The sequence below is a fragment of the Coenobita brevimanus genome, chromosome 71 (genome assembly GCF_032717465.1).
Source record: "Coenobita brevimanus isolate Jiangsu-jjx chromosome 71, ASM3271746v2, whole genome shotgun sequence".
Lineage (NCBI taxonomy): Eukaryota > Metazoa > Arthropoda > Malacostraca > Decapoda > Coenobitidae > Coenobita > Coenobita brevimanus.
In genome coordinates, this window is record NC_137024.1 from 36376232 (window position 1) to 36395704 (window position 19473).

The following is a 19473-nucleotide window of genomic DNA, read 5'->3' on the forward strand; positions in this document are numbered from 1 at the left end:
ACCTAATAATTTAACCTAACCTAATCTTCAGTTGGGAAATGAAGTCCACATTTGAGTACGATGAGTTTCATCCATTGTGCTGGAAACAATCGTAGGTACAGCTTTAGAACGTGACGATAATAACAGGGAGGAAATCTTTCCGTAAGAAAACGTGATTTAATGAATTGAATATAGTCTGAAAAATTCTGAAACAAGCTGGAGGAATATACACTGAACTGGAAAAGTCTTTCTGGTACTTAAAATGTACATTTCCCGGTAAATAAATCAGTCTAACAGTACAGTACTTGTGTTTTGGTTCCGCCGGATTAATCGCGCTTTCGGACCAATCGGGCACCCCTTAACACCATATACCCCGGATAACCGGGCTATCTCTGTATATATATATATATATATATATATATATATATATATCTATCTATCTATCTATTGCCAGACGCCTCAATCCCGTTTGGGGTGGCCACAAACAAATCGCCTCCAAGTCGCCCTGTCCCCCGCCATTTCACTACCCTGCTCCCAACTCACACCCCCCTCTCTCATATACCTCTCCACCCCATCCCTCCATCTCATCCTCGGTCTCCCCCTCCCTCTTCCACCCTCCACCTCACTCACATACACTCTCTTCGTCAGTCTTTCACCCTCCATCCTCTCCACATGGCCAAACCACCTCAGTGTGTTCCTCACAACGCTTCCTATCACATCCACATCAACACCACAACGCTCCTTTATATCCTCATTCGTCAGCCTGTCTCTCCACGTGACTCCACAAGCTCCTCTTAAATAACTCATTTCCACTGCTCTCACTCTTGACTTGTGTCCTTCCAACAACGTCCAAGCTTCACTTCCGTACGTTAGAGTTGGTATCACAATACTGTCATGTAGTAACTTTTTTACTTCCATGCTCACTTCCCTGTTTCTTATCACTGCTTTCAAGGAACCAGCAACCTTTCTTCCCTGCTGTACCCTTTCAAGCACTTCACCCTCCAAACCTCCATCCTTACTCATCACACTACCCAAATACTTAAACGTACTCACATTTTCCAATTCCTCACCATCCAACCTCGCTATACATTCACTGACTTCACCTCTCTCAAAGACCATCACTTTACTCTTCCCTACATTCACCTTTAGGTTCCGTTTCTTACACACTCTCTCAAACTCATCCACCAAGCCTTGCAGCTCCCCTTCATCTTCACTCAACAACACAGTATCATCTGCAAACAACAGTACAGGGAGTTTCCAAACACTATCCTCTCTCACCAGGGCCACTCCAACATCCACTACCCTACCTTGTACCTCTTTTATTACCCCATCCATGTACAGATTGAACAACCATGGAGACATGACACATCCCTGTTTCAAACCAACTTTCAAAGAGAAAAATTCACTTAGTTCACCATCCACACGCACTGCAGCCTTAGCACCATCATACATACTCTTCACAGCATTCAACAACTTCCCATCTACTCCATATATTCTTAACACTTTCCACAATCCTTGTCTATCCACCCTGTCATATGCTTTCTCCAAATCCATGAAAGCCGCATACAACTTCTTTCCCTTCTCTAGAAACTTTTCCACTAAAGATCTAAGAATGAATATCTGATCTACACAACCTGTTCTTCTCCAACTAATTTCTCTGTTCTTTCTCTAACTCTGTCTATAAGTATCCTACCATACACTTTTCCTATTATACTAAGAAGACAAATGCCCCTATGATTACCACACACTTCTTTTTCCCCTTTTCCTTTGTACAAGGGAATAATTATACCTGACTTCCAATCCTCCGGGACTCTACCTTCCTCCCAGGCCAATCTGCACATCTTCCACATCCATTCTACTACTATCTCTCCCCCATGCTTCAGCATCTCACCACACACTCCATCAATTCCTGGGGCTTTCCCCGATTTAACTTTCTTCATTGCTTCCACAACCTCTATCCTACTGATTTCTACCTGTCTTCTCACCTCCCTCCTTCTCCCAGCCATTCCCCAGCCACTTATACTCGCATTACTTCCATCCTCTACGTTCAACAATTCCTTAAAGTGTTCTCTCCATCTGCTCACTTTTTCTCCCTTCTCCACTAGTAATCTACCATGTTTATCTTTCACTCCCCTGCTAACTTCACTTCCACCCTGTCTTACTCTTTTCACTTCTCTCCAGAACATTTTCTTACAGTCCCTCCACTTTACACTCAAATTCCTTCCAAATTCCTGATCCACTCTCTTCTTACTCTCTCTTACTAATCTTTTCACCTCTCTCTTCCTTTCCACATATAACTCTCTCTTCTGCCTCTCAACTTCTTCCACGCCCCCTATTTCTCATCCATTCATTGTATGCTTTCTTCTTTTGTGCCACAGCCTGTTTCACCTCTTCAGTCCACCACGCTGTTCCTTGCACCCCCTCCGTCGTCTCTTCCTTCCACACACCACATCACATGCTGCACATATTTCTTCTGTAAATATCTTACACACACCTTCCACGTCTCCCATCTGCTCCAATTCATATTTGCCCAATCGTTCCTCCACTTCTCTCTTATACTCTGCCTTTTTCTCATCCTCTTGTAACCTTTCCACTCTCCTTGCAACTACTCCTTCCTCTCGTCTTTCCCTTCTTCTATTCCTCCATCTTACTTGCATCCTAATTCTGGCCACCACCAAGTAGTGGTCAGAAAGGCCACTCCCCCAACCTCTATAAACTCTTGCATCCAATATACATCTTCGCATCCTTTCATCCACACACACATAATCAATCATTGCCTTCCTTTCATTCAGTTCACCACCCACCCTTCTCATCACTCGCCATGTATACCTGTGGATCATTTTATGCCTGAAGAGGGTATTGGCTATTACCAACCCCCTCCCAGCACAGATGTCCACTAACGCACTCCCATTCTCATCTATCTCAGCAGGCACACCCCACTCACCAACTATTCCATCCACCTTCACATTACCAACTTTACCATTCATATCACCGATCAAAAACACTCTCTCATTCCTTCCAAACTTTTCCATGCACACTTCCACATTTGTCCAGAACTCTTCTCTCACTCTTCTAGCACGATCTTGCGTTGGCGCATACACACACACAATCGCCCACATTTGTATTCCAACTTTCAACTTTACCCACACAATCCTTGACCCAACTGATCCATACTGTCTTATGCTCTTCTTCCATCTTTTACTCACAACTATACACACTGTATATATATATACACACTGTATATATATATATATATATATATATATATATATATACTGTATATATGTATATGTGTATATATTTTGCCTTGGCATCAGGGATGAAATGCTGCAACAGCCACTTGGAAATGATGCTGCTTGTCATCCAACCATTGGAGCTGCTATACCAGTATACCCCGCTGTCATCCATGCAGCGCAGATTCTTGTAACATCTGGGGTGTGCTGCAGTATGTACCACAACAGGACATTGTTGGAAGGACACAAGTCAAGAGTGAGAGCAGTGGAAATGAGTTATTTAAGAGGAGCCTGTGGAGTCACATGGAGAGACAGGCTGACAAATGAGGATATAAAGGAGCGTTGTGGTGTGGATGTGGATGTGATAGGAAGTGTTATGAGGAACACACTGAGGTGGTTTGGCCATATGGACAGGATAGAGGGTGAAAGACTGACGAAGAGAGTGTATGTGAGTGAGGTGGAGGGGGGAAGAGGGAGGGGGAGGCCGGGGATGAGATGGAGGGATGGGGTGGAGAGGTATATGAGAGAGGGGGCTGCGAGTTGGGAGAAGGGCAGTGAAATGGCGTGGGACAGGACAACATGGAGGCGATTTGTTTGTGGCCACCCCAAACGGGATTGAGGCATCTGGCAATAGATAGATAGGTAGATATATATATATATAGTACATCCTCACAGTATGCGAGTATACGGGCTGCAGAGGACGTCGCGCACTAGGAATTCATGTACTGTGAATACATAAACCTATGGGAAAAATTACATATAGGCGGCAACCTCCTTCATGGGCAACCCTTGAGACCCCTTTCAGACATAAGTATTGTACTATACAGGGAAACTATCTAAGACATATTACCTAAGATAAAGTAAACCAACAAGATTATGGCTTTACCAGGTAAATCAACAAGGATATGGCTTAACTAAACCAACAAGAATATGGTTGCTACCTTTACCCAAGAGGACAACAGGCGTGATGGAGGTAAGAAGAGGATCTGAGGCAGGATGAGGCACCTAGCGTGCATCTCCTGCATCACCCACCACACCACCTTCCTCACCACTTTCGTCACCAGCACTTTCGACACTTGCACCAGCTAACGTACTCACTTCGTTCATAAACCCTTCAAAGTCTATTTCTGACACCTCAGACATTGTATCAGTCTCTTGATCCTCCTCACGATATGGCTCTTCTCATGTTGAAGGAAGCGGTTCCTAACTTTGTTCAAGCCGAAGGTAACAGGTGAAGAGTGTTTGCTTACATCTATTTACTTCCTGGTTGTACTTGTCAGTGTAGAAGCGAAAGGTTTTGTCCAGTGAAGACATCACCTCTTCCACTTGCAACTGTGAGCGTTCGATGTCCTTGAATTCTTCTTTGAATTTATCAAGGGCACACAGTATGCTGCTAATCTCCATCATGGACAAATCTTCACTCTCCATCACTGGTGTTGCTGGCTTTGCTGTGATCTCCTGCTCTGCGTCGGCCTCGTTCACTTGCTGCACGATTTCCTGGGGATCCTGCCCTGCTGCTGCCGAATGTAAACCCCTTATCTCCTCCAGCAAGACAGCCTGAAACCCGGGCACAGCTTGTACACTTGTGAGAGTGGCTGCCTTGGCAGCGGCCAGGGACTGGAAGCCGCTTCCCGGTGCAACACGAGGAAGCGACAAGCATGGTTATTTGTTGCAGTGGTTATATCTGCCCAAGAGGACAACAAGAGAGTGATGGCATCCTTGAGGTTGAATGACCGCCAAAAAGCCATAATAGTCTTCTCAGGAGTTAAGTTGGTTGTGCGGGTGCTGTGCGTGGTGAAGACGAAGCGGGTGAAGCGGGTGGTGAGTCCAAACCATCCTCGGCGTCCATGACATCACTCCCAATTGTGTTCAAGTCAAGAATTGCCTGTAGTTCCTCACAGCTGTCGGTCTTGCTGCGGAGGTGATCGTAGAGGCGTTGGTGGTATAGCTGCTTGACCGTTGCAATCAACTCCTGGTCTAGTGGTTAGATGAGAGAGGTCGTTCTTGGGGGCAGAAAAACGATCTTGCATTCCTTGCTAAGGTCTGCTAGCCAGGTTGGATGACTTGGGGCATTATCAAGGATGAGCAACACCTTGAAGGGGATGTCAAGTTCCCAGGATTTTGCCTTGGCATCAGGGATGAAATGCTGCAACAGCCACTCAGAAATGATGCTGCTTGTCATCCAACCACTGGAGTTGCTGTACCAGTATACCCCGCTGTCATGCATGCAGCGCAGATTCTTGTAACATCTGGGGTGTGCTGCGGTATGCACCACAACAGGACGCATCTTGTGTGAGCCTGATAAGTTCACGGCAAACATGACTGTTGTCCTGCTCTTATCGATTTTTCTGCCACAGGCCTGACGCTGGTGCTTACTAATATAAGTACACTTCAGCATAGCCTTGTAGTATAGGTCTGTTTCATGTGTTATAAATTTGGTCCATGCTGTAGGCACCCTCGCTGATTATCCCCTTTAGGATGGTTGGATAATCCCTGGCCGCCATTTCATCCGCTGATGCACGCTCCCCTGTGAGGCGAATGTGACGTAGCTCCTTCCTCTTCAGAAAGCGGTAAAGCCATCCCATGGAGGCTTTAAATGGTTTCTTAACAGCAAGCTTCAGAGCTGCAGCTTTGAAGAAAATCTTGGCCTAGTCCCTGATGTAGCACCCGTTCAGTGGAATTCCTTCCTTCTCCTTCCTCAGGATAAATGTAGCCAGGTACCGCTCCATAAGAATTGTAGCCTGGTTGGACAGCCTGCTTCTCCTGTCCAATGCTGCCATCCCATATGTCTTCACAGTCTTCTTTATGGCCTCCCTGTTAGCCCATTAAATGATTTCCTTGTGTTCATAGCACTTTCAGCTTGCTGAGGCAAAACTAATGTTAGTTTGGAACCACATGCTCAGAGTTCTGAGAGGAAATGAGGAGCAAGGAAATATGCAAATAAACTTCTCATCACGGCGACTGTCTACACAACACTGAGGCAGGCAGTGGCAGGTGGTATGGGACATAGGTCACTTGCATCAGGTTGGGTCGAGGAAGTCAATCAGTGACCAACAAAAGCATAACAAACGAGTTGTATCTGGAAATCCAATACCTAAACGCACCCATATCCCACAGTTTCTCTCGTGCAATTGACTGGCATTACCGTGCCATTAAGTAATAATGGGAGAATTTAAATGTCCATGTTATTGTAAGATTGTTGTTTCTTTTTGTCTTAAATTGTGACTCTACTGTACTACTATCATTATTGACAATGCAGATGCACTCCGATCAATAACAGCAAAGAAAACTTACTATCATCCCGCATCAGCATCAGCTTGTCCCAGGCTTGAAGGATCTTGTCTGCTTGAGTCTGATTGCCTGCAAGAAGTGCCCCTCTAACAGCAATAAGTGAGGTCTCCTTGGCCTCCTCCACCACCTCACCCAGCTCACGTCCAAAGTCAACCTGAACATACAACAGCAAAACATAAAATACTATAAGTGTGTGTGTGTGTGTGTGTGTGTGTGTGTGTGTGTGTTTACCTAGTTGTGTTTACCTAGCTGTAATATACAGTAAATGAGCTACACTCATGGGGTCCTGTCTCCGTGTCTCAACCAGCCAAACTTTGCTTTAAATTCATTTATGGTTTTGGACTGGACGATCTCTTTGTCCAGGCTATTCCACAGGTCAATGCATTTTTTTTTTTTTTTTTTTTAAATGTGTGAGGAAGAAGGAACGAAAGGTCACGAGCCCCCAATTATTGTTCCTTGCAAGACAAAAACAAAATACAAGAGAGAGCCAAATTCAAGATCCGATCATTTCGAGATGCCTGGACACACTGCATTTGAAAGAGTCGAGATCATAGGAAGCAGGAAATACACAGGGAGACAGTTCCAGAGTTGACCTGTTCCATAAATGAAAGACTGTGAGTGACGGTTAATTCTTGCATTAAAGAGTTGGAGAGAAAGGGGATGAGAGTTTGATGCTAGACGGGTGCTACGAGCCCGTCGTAGAGGTGGAAGAATGCATACAGACAGTTCAGAGGAGCAGTGACCATTGAAGCAGCGATAGAAAAGAGATAAAGATGCAACAGTGCGACGAAGAGACAGAGGTTGAAGGGAGTCAGTAAGAGGAGGAGAGTTAATGAGACGAAAAGCCTTTGACTCCACCCTATTGAGAAGAGCTGTATGTGGGGAGCCTCCCCACACATGAGAGTTGTACTCCACACAGGGGCGGATAAAACCCCTGTACAGAGTCAACAATTGTGCAGGGGCAAAGAAGGAACGGAGGTGGCTTAGCACACCTAATCTCTTGGAAGCAGATTTTACAAGACATGTAATATGATCTTTCCAAGATAAGTCCCGAATAAATGAAACCCCAAGCATGTTCAATGATGATGCAGGATTAAGCTGAATATTATTAAACATTAGTGGATATACATGTGGGATATTTTGTCAGGTTGATAAGTGTAAAAACTGAGTCTTTGATGCATTAAAAACAATAAGATTATTTTTACCCCAGTCAGAGATACGAGCTAAGTCAGATATCAGGTGTGCCATAGCCTCATCCCTTGTTTGTTGAAGTAACTGCTGAGATGGACGTTGCGGGAACCGAATGGAAAGGTGAAGGGTGGAGTCATCAGTGTATGAGTGGATAGGGTTAGATGTACAGCTTAGACGATCATTGATGAATTAAAGAAAGAGAGTTGGTGATAGGACAGAGCCCTGAAGAACACCACTGTTAACAGATCTAGGAGAAGAACAATGGCCATCTACAACAGCGGCTACAGAACGACCAGAAAGGAAACTAGAGATTAAGGCACAGATAGAAGGATAGAAACCGTAACAGGGCAGTTTCGAAATAAAAGATTCATGCCAGACACGATCGAAAGCCTTTGAGATGTCAAATGCAATGGCAAAGCTTTCGCCAAAGTCCTGAAAGGAGGATGACCTGTAGTCTGAAAGGTAGGTGAGAAGATCGCCAGTGGAGCGTCCCTGATGGAACCCATACTGACGATCAGAAAGAAGGTTGTGATAGGAAAGATGCTTTAAAATTTTTCTATTAAGAACTGACTCAAAAACTTTTGAGATACAGGATGTTAAAGCAATTGGACGATAGTTAGAGGGTTGGTACTGGTCGCTCTTCTTTGGGACTGGCTGAATGAGAGCAAACTTCCAGCAAGAAGGAAAAGTACAAGTTGACAGACAAAGGCAAAAGAGTTTGCCTAGGCAGGGCGTAAGCACAGAAGTACAGTTCTTGAGAACAACAGGAGGGACTCCATCAGGCCCATATGCCTTGTTAGTATTGAGGCCTGTGATGGCAGAAAATACATCAGCTGAAGAAATTTTAATGTCAGCCATGAGGAAGTCAGAGACGGGAAGTGATGGAGGAACAGCACCGGAATCGTCTAAGGTGGAATTGGAGGAGAAAGTCTGAGCAAAGAGATCTGCTTTATCAGTAGAAGAAATAGCTACAGAACCATCAGAGTAGAAAAGAGGAGGGAAGGATGATGAGGTAAAGTTGTTAGAAAAGTTTTTGGCAAGGTGCCAGAAGGAGCGGGATGAATTCGAGTTGGAGAGTTGAGAGCATTTAGTACGGATGAAATTATTTTTAGCAGAGCGAAGAACAGACTTAGCCCAATTCCGGGCAGAAACGTATAAAAGATGTGATTCAGGGGTGGGTTGGCTACGGTACCTTTTATAGGCCTCTCCTTGTTGCGGACAGCATTAGAACAAGCGTGATTAAACCAAGGCTTTCATGCATTAGTCAGAGGATATGAGAAAGGAATGTATGCTTCCATGCCTGAGAGAATAACCTCCGTAATGCGCAAGGCACACCCAGATGGCTCCCAGCCATGGAAGCAATAATCATTCCATGGAAAATCAAAGAACTACTGCCTGAGGGCCTCCCAATCTGCAGCTCCAAAGTGCCACAGACGCCTTTTCTTTGGAGGGTCCACAGGCCGTACCAAAGCGATAGGACAGGGTAAGGTGATATGGTTGTGATTGGAGGAGCCCAATGGAGAGAAATGATTAACAGTGTAAGCAGAAGGATTAGTAGTAAGGAGAAGGTCAAGTATGTTGGAGCTCTCTCCAAGGCGGTCAGGGATACGGGTAGGGTGCTGCACAAGCTGCTCTAGGTCATTAAGGATAGAAAAGGTGTAGGCTAGTTCACCAAGTGGATCAGTGAAAGGAAAGGAGAGCCAAAGGTGGTGGTGAACATTGAAATCTCCTAGAATGGAGATTTCAGAGAAAGGAGAAATGGACAGAATGTGTTCCATTGTAGAAGTAAGAGAGTCAAAGAATTTTTTATAGTCAGTAGAATTAGGAGATAAGTAAACTACGCAGATATATTTAGTCAGAGAATGACAGGAAAACCAAAGCCAGAGTGTAGAGAATTCAGAAGAATCGAGTTAAAGAACACGAGAACAAGATAGGTCGTTGCGTTCATATACAGTGCTTGTCAGAAGTATCGAGCACCCTGTGTCCCTCCTAAGAAACAAACCTTTCAACACCGAAAAAACATATAAATAACGCATTTTATTTATCTTTAGTGCTTCATAGGGTATCCTTTACGCTTCTTCACGGACCTGAGACGTCTTGGAAGTGAAAGGGCGAGGTTCCTGGCGTGCTGGAGGGGTATTTTGTTCCAGGAGTCACAAATGGCGGCTTCCAGCTTAGGCAGAGAGCTCACGTCCTTCTCTTGGAGATTCTTCTTTACGAGGTACCAGAATTTTCAATCGGGTTGAGGTCTGGGCTATTTCCTGGCCAGTCTTTCATGAATGATAACTCGCAGGCACGAAGCCAATTGGTGACCGATTTGGCCTTGTGAACAGGTGCACGGTCCTGCTGAAACACTTATGCACCTGTGAGCTCGAAGGAGTCTGGTAAATGATCACACAGAAGCTCCAGGTAAACATCCTGATTCACTCTAATGTTCTTGGGAAGCACAAGCTTAAAACAACCCCATACCATGAGTGAATCAGGATGTTTAATTGTGCTTTCAGCGTACCGTGGGTCAAGTGGGTCACTACCTTTGCGCCGGTACACACGTGCTCCTCTGTTACAGGTGACACTAAACGTTGCCTCGTCAGACCACAACACTGACAACCATTGCTCCTCACCCCAGTTAAGATATCTGTTAGCAAAGGCAAGCCTAAGAAGTCGCTGGTATTTTGTGAAAAGAGGCTTTCTCACAGGCCTGTGACTTGTGTAACCAAGTTCATGGACCCTTTGAGACAATATGCGCACAGACACCTCACCAAACACTTCCAGGTTGCTCTCCTTTATTTTCCTTGCACTCACACGAGGATTAAACTCCACTGCACATTTTAAAACATTAATAAACCTTGGGGAAGTTTTCCTAGGCCTACCAGACCGCGGTTTCTTTGTGGGAACATCACCACTGTTTTCCACTCGAAACCGTGAGCATCACCTACGCACTGTCGATCGAGCCACACCAACCAATTCACTAATTTCCTTTGTTTGGTGGCCTGCCTCCTTTAGAGCAATGATCTGGGATATGATTTCACCCGATAGTTCACGGGCAGGTGCCATAACAAAGTGGTGAAAGCCAAAACACTGCGGGACACTCGGTAAAAAAAGGCCCAAAAAGAGAGGGAGACGCGGCGGAGTTCCTCTCTCTCAGGCAGCCCGTAGGCAACTGAGGTAGGAACCAACCAGCGCGTTGGAAGGCCTCAGGCTACCGTGACGTCATGCTAGCACCGCAAACTTGTGGCTCAATTTTTACTACCAAAAACGGATGATTCTTTTTTGGCCAAAAGTATTGCGCGCCCAGCGGTAGGTGCTCGATAATTTTGACGAGCACTGTACGCAACATCCACCTTTGGCTTTGAAATGAGTATAGAGAAAGTAGGAGGATACCGAAAAGTGTTTGCTGTCAGTTGCCTCAGACAGCTGAGTCTCAGTTAGAAAAAGAAGGCGAGGTTTAGAGAAGGAGAGGTGGTGCTCAACAGCGTGAAAGTTTGAGGAAAGGCCACGAATGTTGCAGAAATGAAGAAGAAGAGAGTCAGACAGTGGTTCCAGGCAGCTTGAGTCGTCACCGGGAGAGGGACGGAAGGTGGGTGCATTTATGGTCCCCCCCCCCCCTGGGGACTCCGAGGCCATGTGTAGTGCTGCCATGACTTTTTTTTAAATTTTGGAAAAGGAAGTGTAGTGTGTATTGTGCATGTAGTTTGGTGCTGATAGTTAGAGAAACTTGTACTGGAGAGCATGCTGGCTTACTCTCTGTGTTACTGAGACACTGAAAAAGTTCAGCAAAGGGGGATGGTCGGGACCTAGTCCCGAGGGCTGATGAAACGGGAGCTCCAGCTCTCCCTGTCATCAGCTTTCCATCCACCTTGGGAGTACTGCCCTGCTCGACTGGTGCTACAGTCTATGATAAACTGTATTTCTTCATGTCCTTCAGGCAACTTGTCTTTTCAATTTCTTTCCATGACCTCTTGTTGCTCCATCATCCCATTCAAACCGACCTTCTCTGTCAATTTTGTCTAATCCCATCATGGCCCTGAACAACGCAATCATGTCACAACTCTCTTCTTTCTTCTAACGAAGTCAGACACAGCTTTTCTAGTTTTTCCATGTATGATAGATCTGCCAGGCTAGGGACCACCTTGGTTGAGGCTCTTTGTATTCTCTAGATCTTGTTAATATCTTTCTTTTTATGTGGGGACCACACCACTGCTGCATATTCCAGACTGGGACAGATTATAGCCACAATCCATTTTTTCATCATCTTATCATCCATGTACTGAAATGCCACTCTTATGTTTATCAAGAGCTTATATCTCTCTCTGACAGTCTTGTTAATGTACTTTTCAGGTGACAAATTATCCTGAACCAACATTCCCAGGTCCTTCTCTTCTCTTGGTTTTGTGAATGGTTCCTTTCCCCTTGAGTAATTCAGTAATACCTCTTTGTAATTTTACCCATTTCCAATATTTTGCTTTTTTTTTTTTTTGCCTTGAATTTAACTTCCCACACCTGGCTCTGCTCATAAATCCTGTCCAGATCTTCCTGCAACACTTTTAAATCCTCTTCAACTTCTGTTCTTCTCATGATCTTTGCAATGTCTGCAAAAAGGCTTGCATAACTATTCATTCCATCCATCACATCATTTACGTAAATCAGGAACATTATGGGTGCCAGCACCAAGCCCTGCGGGACTCAACTTATTACTTAACTTCACCATGACATCTTGTCATTTATTACAGTCCTCATCAGTCGGTCTCTCATGAAGTCTCTCATCCACTCCCCTTAAGTCCTCCTAAGTGCTCCACTTTCCACATTAGTCACTTATGGGGTGTCTTGTCAAAGGCATTATCCAGATCTAAGTACACATAATACACCCAACTATCTTTCCCCTGCAGCACTTCAAATGCCCTTGAGTAGAAGCTCAACAAAGTAGACACACACAACCTTTCACTTCTGAATCCAAACTGACTTTCTGCCAAAATGTCCATCTCCTCCAGATATTTTATTAACCTGTTTTTCAAGATTCTCTAGCACAATTTTGCGACCTGCCGGTCAGGAACACTGGTCCCTTCAGGGGCTCTTCCTTATTCCCTCCTTTGTATATTGGTACCACATTGGCCCTCTTCCACTCCTGAAGCACTTTCCCTTCTTCCTGAGAACACACAATTAAACTGTGCATCTTATCTGCCAGTTGTTCCCTGCATTCCGTTAGCATCCAATTACAGATCCTATCAGGCCCTGGGGCATTCCTTGTGTGTGTGTGTGTGTGTAATTCACCGGGTTGGTCAGGATCACTTGATGGTCATGATCTTCAGCTTTTACCCTCCCGGAAGGGAGCTGAGAGCTCATATTGTCCGATCAAGGGGCAAGGCTGTGACCTTCACACACGCACACACCCGTCCCCTTGCTCGAGGGGGACAGTAACCACCCACTTCGTCAGTGAAACTTTTCGCAACCTGAGCGAGGCGCGAACTCCCGTCCACCAGTTGGCAAGCAAAAACGTTACCACTGCACCAGTGAGCGGAGCAATGTGTGTGTGTGTGTGTGTGTGTGTGTGTGTGTGTGTGTGTGTGTGTGTGTGTGTGTGTGTGTGTGTGTGTTCTTACCTTACCTAATTATTCTTACCTAATTGTATCTTTATAGTAATGAGCCAAGCTTGTACTGCCCCATGTTTTGAACCCTTTATATAAAAAATATTCTTAAATTTATTAATAGTTTTGGTACACACTATGACAACTGAACTGGAAAACATTAGTTGGGATATTGTAGGTTAGAGTGAGATCCACGGAAAAGAAGAAAAAGTAATTCAGCTCGAAGACAGCAACCATCTATTTTACTACAGAGGAAGGCAAAATGAAAGAGTTAGTGGTGTAGGATTTCTAATTAACAGAAATCTTGCAGACAACATTGTTAACTTCAGCAGGGTATCTGACAGAGCAGCACTGGTCATAATTAGACTGTGCAAAAAATATACCCTGAAAGTAATACAAGTATATGCACCAACTTCTCAAAGCTCAGATGAAGAATCATTCTATGATGACACCTCCCAGATTATAGAAGAAGCAAAGACCACATACACTATACTCATGGGAGACTTCAATGCAAAAGTTGGGAAGTCGAAAAATGGAGAAGCATGTATATGAAAATTTGGAGTGGGAGAAAGGAATGAAAGAGAAATGCTGGTAAATTTTGCTGAAATGTTTAACACATGAATAATGAACACATTAATTCACACAAGAACAGGGAGAAAGTGGACCTGGTGAGGCCCAAATGGAGAAATAAAGAATGAAATTGATTTGATTATAGCAGAGAAGAATAACACGATCACAAATGTCACAGTTATCAACAAAGTAAATATAGAAAGTGATCACAGAATGGTGGGTTGCAGAGCCAGATTCAATTTCAGAAGTGTAAGAAAGAAGATGATTAAAGATAAAAGAATATGCCCAATAAAAGTAAATGAAAAAAAAGCAGCCTTTCAGTTAGAAATAAAAAGCAGATTTCAGGCTCTAAGTAATGCTGAATGTGACACTGATGAGCTGAGTGACAGACTAACAAAAGTGCTAAGAGAATCAGCAGAGATAGAAGGAAAGCCTAATACAACCAAACCCAAGAAATATTCAGAAAAGACACTCGAGCTTACAAAAATACGAAAGGAAATGAAAGTAAAAACGAAGAAAGATGAAACAGAACGAGCGGAATTAAATAAGCTTATCAACAAGAGACAAAGAGAAGAAAAAAGAAGGATAAACATGGATCTGATAAAACAAACCATCAAAAATGGAAAAAGTCTGAAGCAGGTTCAAAGTAAAATGGCACTATGAAAGCAAAAAATTTCATCACTGAAAGAAAAAAAATGGTGAAATCATTAAATGCAGAGATAAGATGGAGAAGAGAGTTGAAGAATATTACAAAGAACTGTATGCATCAAAGACAGTACTGTAGTACCAATAGCTAACTTTTCAGCTGACACAAGTGAAATACCTGAGGTAACACCAGACAAAGTAAATATTTGTCTTAAAAATATGAAAAAAGGGAAGGCTCCAGGAGAAGATGAAATACAGTAGTAACAGATTTACTGTTGGATGCAGGAGTAAAAGTACAAAATAGGCTTGCTCACTTATTTACCCAATGTACAAAACAGAAGAAAATTCCCAAAACATGGTGTAATGCAACAGTTATTTTACTCTACAAAAAAGGTGACTCAAAAGATCTTAGTAACTATCGACCCATTAGCTTGCTATCAGTCATTTACAAACTCTCCACTAAAGTCCTTACAAACAGAATAACTACAGATCTGGAGGAAAACCAACCTCATGAACAGGCAGGATTCCGAAGCAGGCATTCGACTACTTATCAAACACACTATGAATCAGCTAACTGAGAAAACTACAGAATATAATAAACCACTGTGCTTAGGTTTTGTTGATTACAAGAAGGCATTCGATTCAGTGGAGCACAAAGCAAATATAAATTCATTGCGAGAACAAGGAATGAATGAGAACATTGTAAAACTGCTCAAAAACATATATAAAGAGGGAACTGCTACAGTTAAATTTTGCTAACTGAGAAAACTACAGAATATAATAAACCACTGAGCTTAGGTTTTCTTGATTACAAGAAGGCATTCGATTCTGTGGAGCACAAAGCAATTATAAATTCACTGCGAGAACAAGGAGTGAATTAGAACATTGTAAAACTGCTCAAAAACATATACAGTAGTGCACCAACTTTCGCTACAGCAGGATTCGCGGAATCCACTTTCGCGGCATGCACCAAATATTCCCTAACTTCCACTTTCGCTTGAAAAAAATCGATTTTCGCGCACAAATTTTGGGTTTGGGACAATATTTTGAACTTTGAATTTCCTGCACCGTCCGCCCGCAACCCACTGCCATCTTGAATGACGTCATGTCAACACTCTGTCCACCCATTCCCGCCATTGTGTACGAGCGTGCTAGCTCCATTGTGTTGGATTCTCACGGTTCAGTGGCCTATACTATACCTGGTAGTGTGGGGAAAGGGCCTGGTGGTGTGGGGGGAGAGCCTGGTGGTGTGGGGGGAGGGCCGGGAGGCAGTGGTGGTGATAAAAAGTGGCCGGGACATTCAAAGTCGGGAGGAAACGCCTCGGATACTTACTCCCATCATCCATTAAACACCTCAACCTGGTCTCTGTGGTATGTTTCTCCTCATATAATGTGTACTGTACAGTTTTTATTGTTTGTATCTCACAATGCAATGTACAATAGCGATTTGATGTACTGTATTGCAAGTGAAAATTAAAATCTGATGTTACTTTAGGATAACCGGGAACCAATTAGCCTTTTTGCCATAAAGACAATGCCCCAATTTTCGCTAATTCCACTTTCGTGCATTATTTTTGGACCCAATTAGGCGCGAAAATTGGTGCCCCACTGTATAAAGAGGGAACTGCTACAGTTAAATTACATAAGGACTTGGAAAAAATTAACATTGAGAAGGGCATGCATAAGGGAGATACAATTTCACCAAAATTATTTACAGCATGCCTAGAAAGTATTTTCAGAAAGCCAGACTGGGAAAACAAAGGAGTGAACATAGATGGAGAAATGCTAAACCATTTAAGATTTGCAGATAACAATGTCCTAATCTCAGAAACAGCAGAGACATTGCAAGAAATGTTAAATGACCTGAACAGAGAAACAGCGAAAGTAGGACTGAAGATGATCCGGAGTAAAACTAAAGTGATGTTTAATCCACAAACACCAAAGAGCGTCATCAGAATAAGCGAAGAAATTCTTGAAGAAGTTGAGGAGTACAACTACTTGGGGCAAACACTAAAATTAACAAAAGATCATGATAGCAAAATAAAAAGACGCATTACAATTGGATGGAAAGCTTTCGGTAAACATAGAGACATTATGAAGAGTAGCTTGCTAGTTTGTATGAAACAAAAAGTATATAACGAATGTATAATTCCGGCTATGACTTATGGCTGTGAGACCTGAAAACTGACAAAATCAATGGGAAATAAATTAACCTGTTCTCAGAGAGCAATGGAAAGGTAAATGTTGGGAATATCTTTAACAGACAGGAAAAGATCAACTTAGGTGAGAGAGCAGACTAAAGTCAAAGATATTAGAGAAGTTATTAAAGAGCAGAAATGGAAGTGGGCAAGCCATATAGCAAGAATAAGGGATAACCGATGGAGCAAGAGGCTGACTGACTGGACACCAAGAGATTGTAAGCGTAGCAGAAAAAGGCCAGAAATCTGCAGAGAAAACGTGGCAAAGATTGGCTCAGTCAAGGAATTCGTGGAAAAGGTTGGGGGAGGCCTTTGTTCAGCAGAGGACTGGTAATGACATGATGATGATATCCAGTAGTCCATTCTGCTGATCAATTGTCCTATTTGGGAAAATGAATTTCCCTATTGTTTTATCACCCCTCTTTTTATGCAGTTTTTTGCACAGTCCTCTTGCTGATGCTTCCTCACAGGTTATATACTCATTGATGTCTATTTTCTCTCCCTTTTTTTTTTTTTCCTTTTTTTTTTATGTGAGGAAGAAGCATCCAAAGGCAACAAGCCCGCAAAACTGTCCCTTCCAAGAGAAAAACAAAGTGCAAGAAAGAGCCATTTATACAGCATAATCATGTCTCCTCTTTTTCTTCTCTCTTGTACTGTTGGTAGGTTCAACTTTTCTAGTCTTTCTTCATAGCTTAGATCCCTTCAGCTTAGTACCCATCTTGTAGATGCCCTTTGTACTTTTCAATCTTACACAGAATCTGTGTATTTTGAGATGTGGATTCCAGACTACTGATGTATACTCCAGGCCTGGCCTGATGAATGATCTTATTATCTTTCTCAGCATGTCTTCATTTATATATGTGAATGCTATTCTCATACCGGCAAGCAGTGTACATATGTTCCATACCTTTTCATTGACAGCCGGAGATAGTATGTTACTGATGATCACTCCTAGGTCCATCTCCTTCACTGATATGTGTAGGGTTGAACTTCCTAGCTTATAATCCCAGTCTGGTCTTTTTCCACTTTTACCAAACTCAATTACATGGCATTTGTCCACATTGAATTCCATTTGCCATATGTTGCTCCATTCATGAAGCTTACTTAATTATTCTTGTAGCTCTCTGCAAGAGTTTGTGTTTGTAATTCTGCTTTGTATTTTTGCATCATCAGCACATTTTAATAGCATCTACCTGCTATGTTGATGTCAGTGTCATTTATATACACTAAAAGCATAACTGATGCCACCACTGAGCCATGCGAAACTCCGCTGATTACTTCGCTCTGTGTGTATTTACCTTCACCCACCGCAAACTGACTTAGGAACTACACACAGAATTGCTATGGGAGAGTTGTCTGTCTTTGCTTTGTGTTTCCACCTCTACAAAGGAAATTTTTTGGCCAAGAAGTAACTGGCAACTCCTCTGGTGTTGGTGGGAGGTGGTGAAACACTCAGCACGTCAGTGCTTACCAAAAAGCGAGAGTGGTTGTCGCTCTGAGCTTGCACCTCCCTCTTTTATCGTACGCATTACTGTTTGCTCAACTGTTAGAGTCGAGTTGTCATGCCTGGAAAGTACTGCTCAAGGGATGAGAGGGTCCGTATCATTGCATGGAGGCAGGATAATGTCCCTATCAACACGATTCGTGAACGTACTGGACGAGCAAAGTCAACCGTCATGAAGATTCTTGCTGCAGCACGTGGCCTGCCACCTGAATTCGCACCAGAGAACAAGCATGGCAGTGGAAAGAAAACGACGATTTCCAGAGGTACAGATACACTTCTGAAGAGGGAAGTACTCAAGAATTCTCAACTGACAGCAGCAGAATTGAAGAGAATGAATCCCAAGCTGTTACAAGATGTCTCAATTCAAATTATCCAACATCGCTTGCAGAAGGAACTGGGTTTGCCAAGCCACACAGCGCCATAAAACTGCTTCTCACTGACCGCATGAAAAAGAAGCACATTCAGTTTGCCCAGAAGTATGCACACTGGATATCGGATGAGTGGAGAAAAGTTATGTTTTCCGATGAAAGCACATTTCAAGTGTTCCAGGTGAGTTCTGCCAAGGTTTGTCAACTTGCCTCCCGTAGTCGATATGACCCTGCTTACACGGTGCCGATTGTTAAGCATCCACAATCAGTAATGGTATGGGGGTGTTTCTCAGGTGAAATGAGAAGGGTAGGCCTCTACTTTCTTCTTAAGTATTTGATGATGAATGGTGGCTGGTACATTCAAGTTCTGAAAAATCAGTTGTTAAACCTTTTTGCTATTCATGGGTACAACTTTTTAATCCACGATTCAGTTCCATGTCACAATGTAAGAAAGGTGACAAAATGGCTTCAGGAAAATCGAATTGAGGTCTTTGACTGGCCTACAACAGTCCGGATCTAAATCCGATAGAAAACGGCCAGGCAGAAATGAAGAAAATCATGGCAGAGAAGAAGACACCCAATTTGGATAACCTCAAGACTGAACTGACAAATGTTTCATGCACAGAAATGTCCTTAGATTATTTTAGAGATCTAAGTGATTCCATGCCAAAATGCATCCAACTGGTCCTGAAAAACAAGGGAAACATGATTTCATATTAATAATTGGCATTTCATGAACACACATTGTGATATACTATGATTTCTGTGTTTTTTAATACCTTGTGGGGGGAGGTCCTAAGTCAATTCGCAGTAGCTGTAATTGTATTTACCTAATTGTGATATACAGGAAACGAGCTATGCTCGTGGAGTCCTGTCTCTGTTTCTTGATAAGTCAAATTTGGCTCTAAACTC

At 43.2% G+C, this 19473-nt stretch overlaps 1 protein-coding gene across 1 annotated transcript in view; it reads right to left on the minus strand.

Moving 5' to 3' along the window:
• The window catches only part of LOC145406748 (midasin), a 489879-nt gene that overhangs the window by 212525 nt on the left and 257881 nt on the right, over positions 1-19473 (minus strand). The window contains exon 22 of the mRNA XM_080277847.1: positions 6507-6657. Within this exon, the coding sequence (XP_080133973.1) occupies positions 6507-6657 (151 nt within the window). The remainder of the gene's footprint in view (positions 1-6506; positions 6658-19473) is intronic.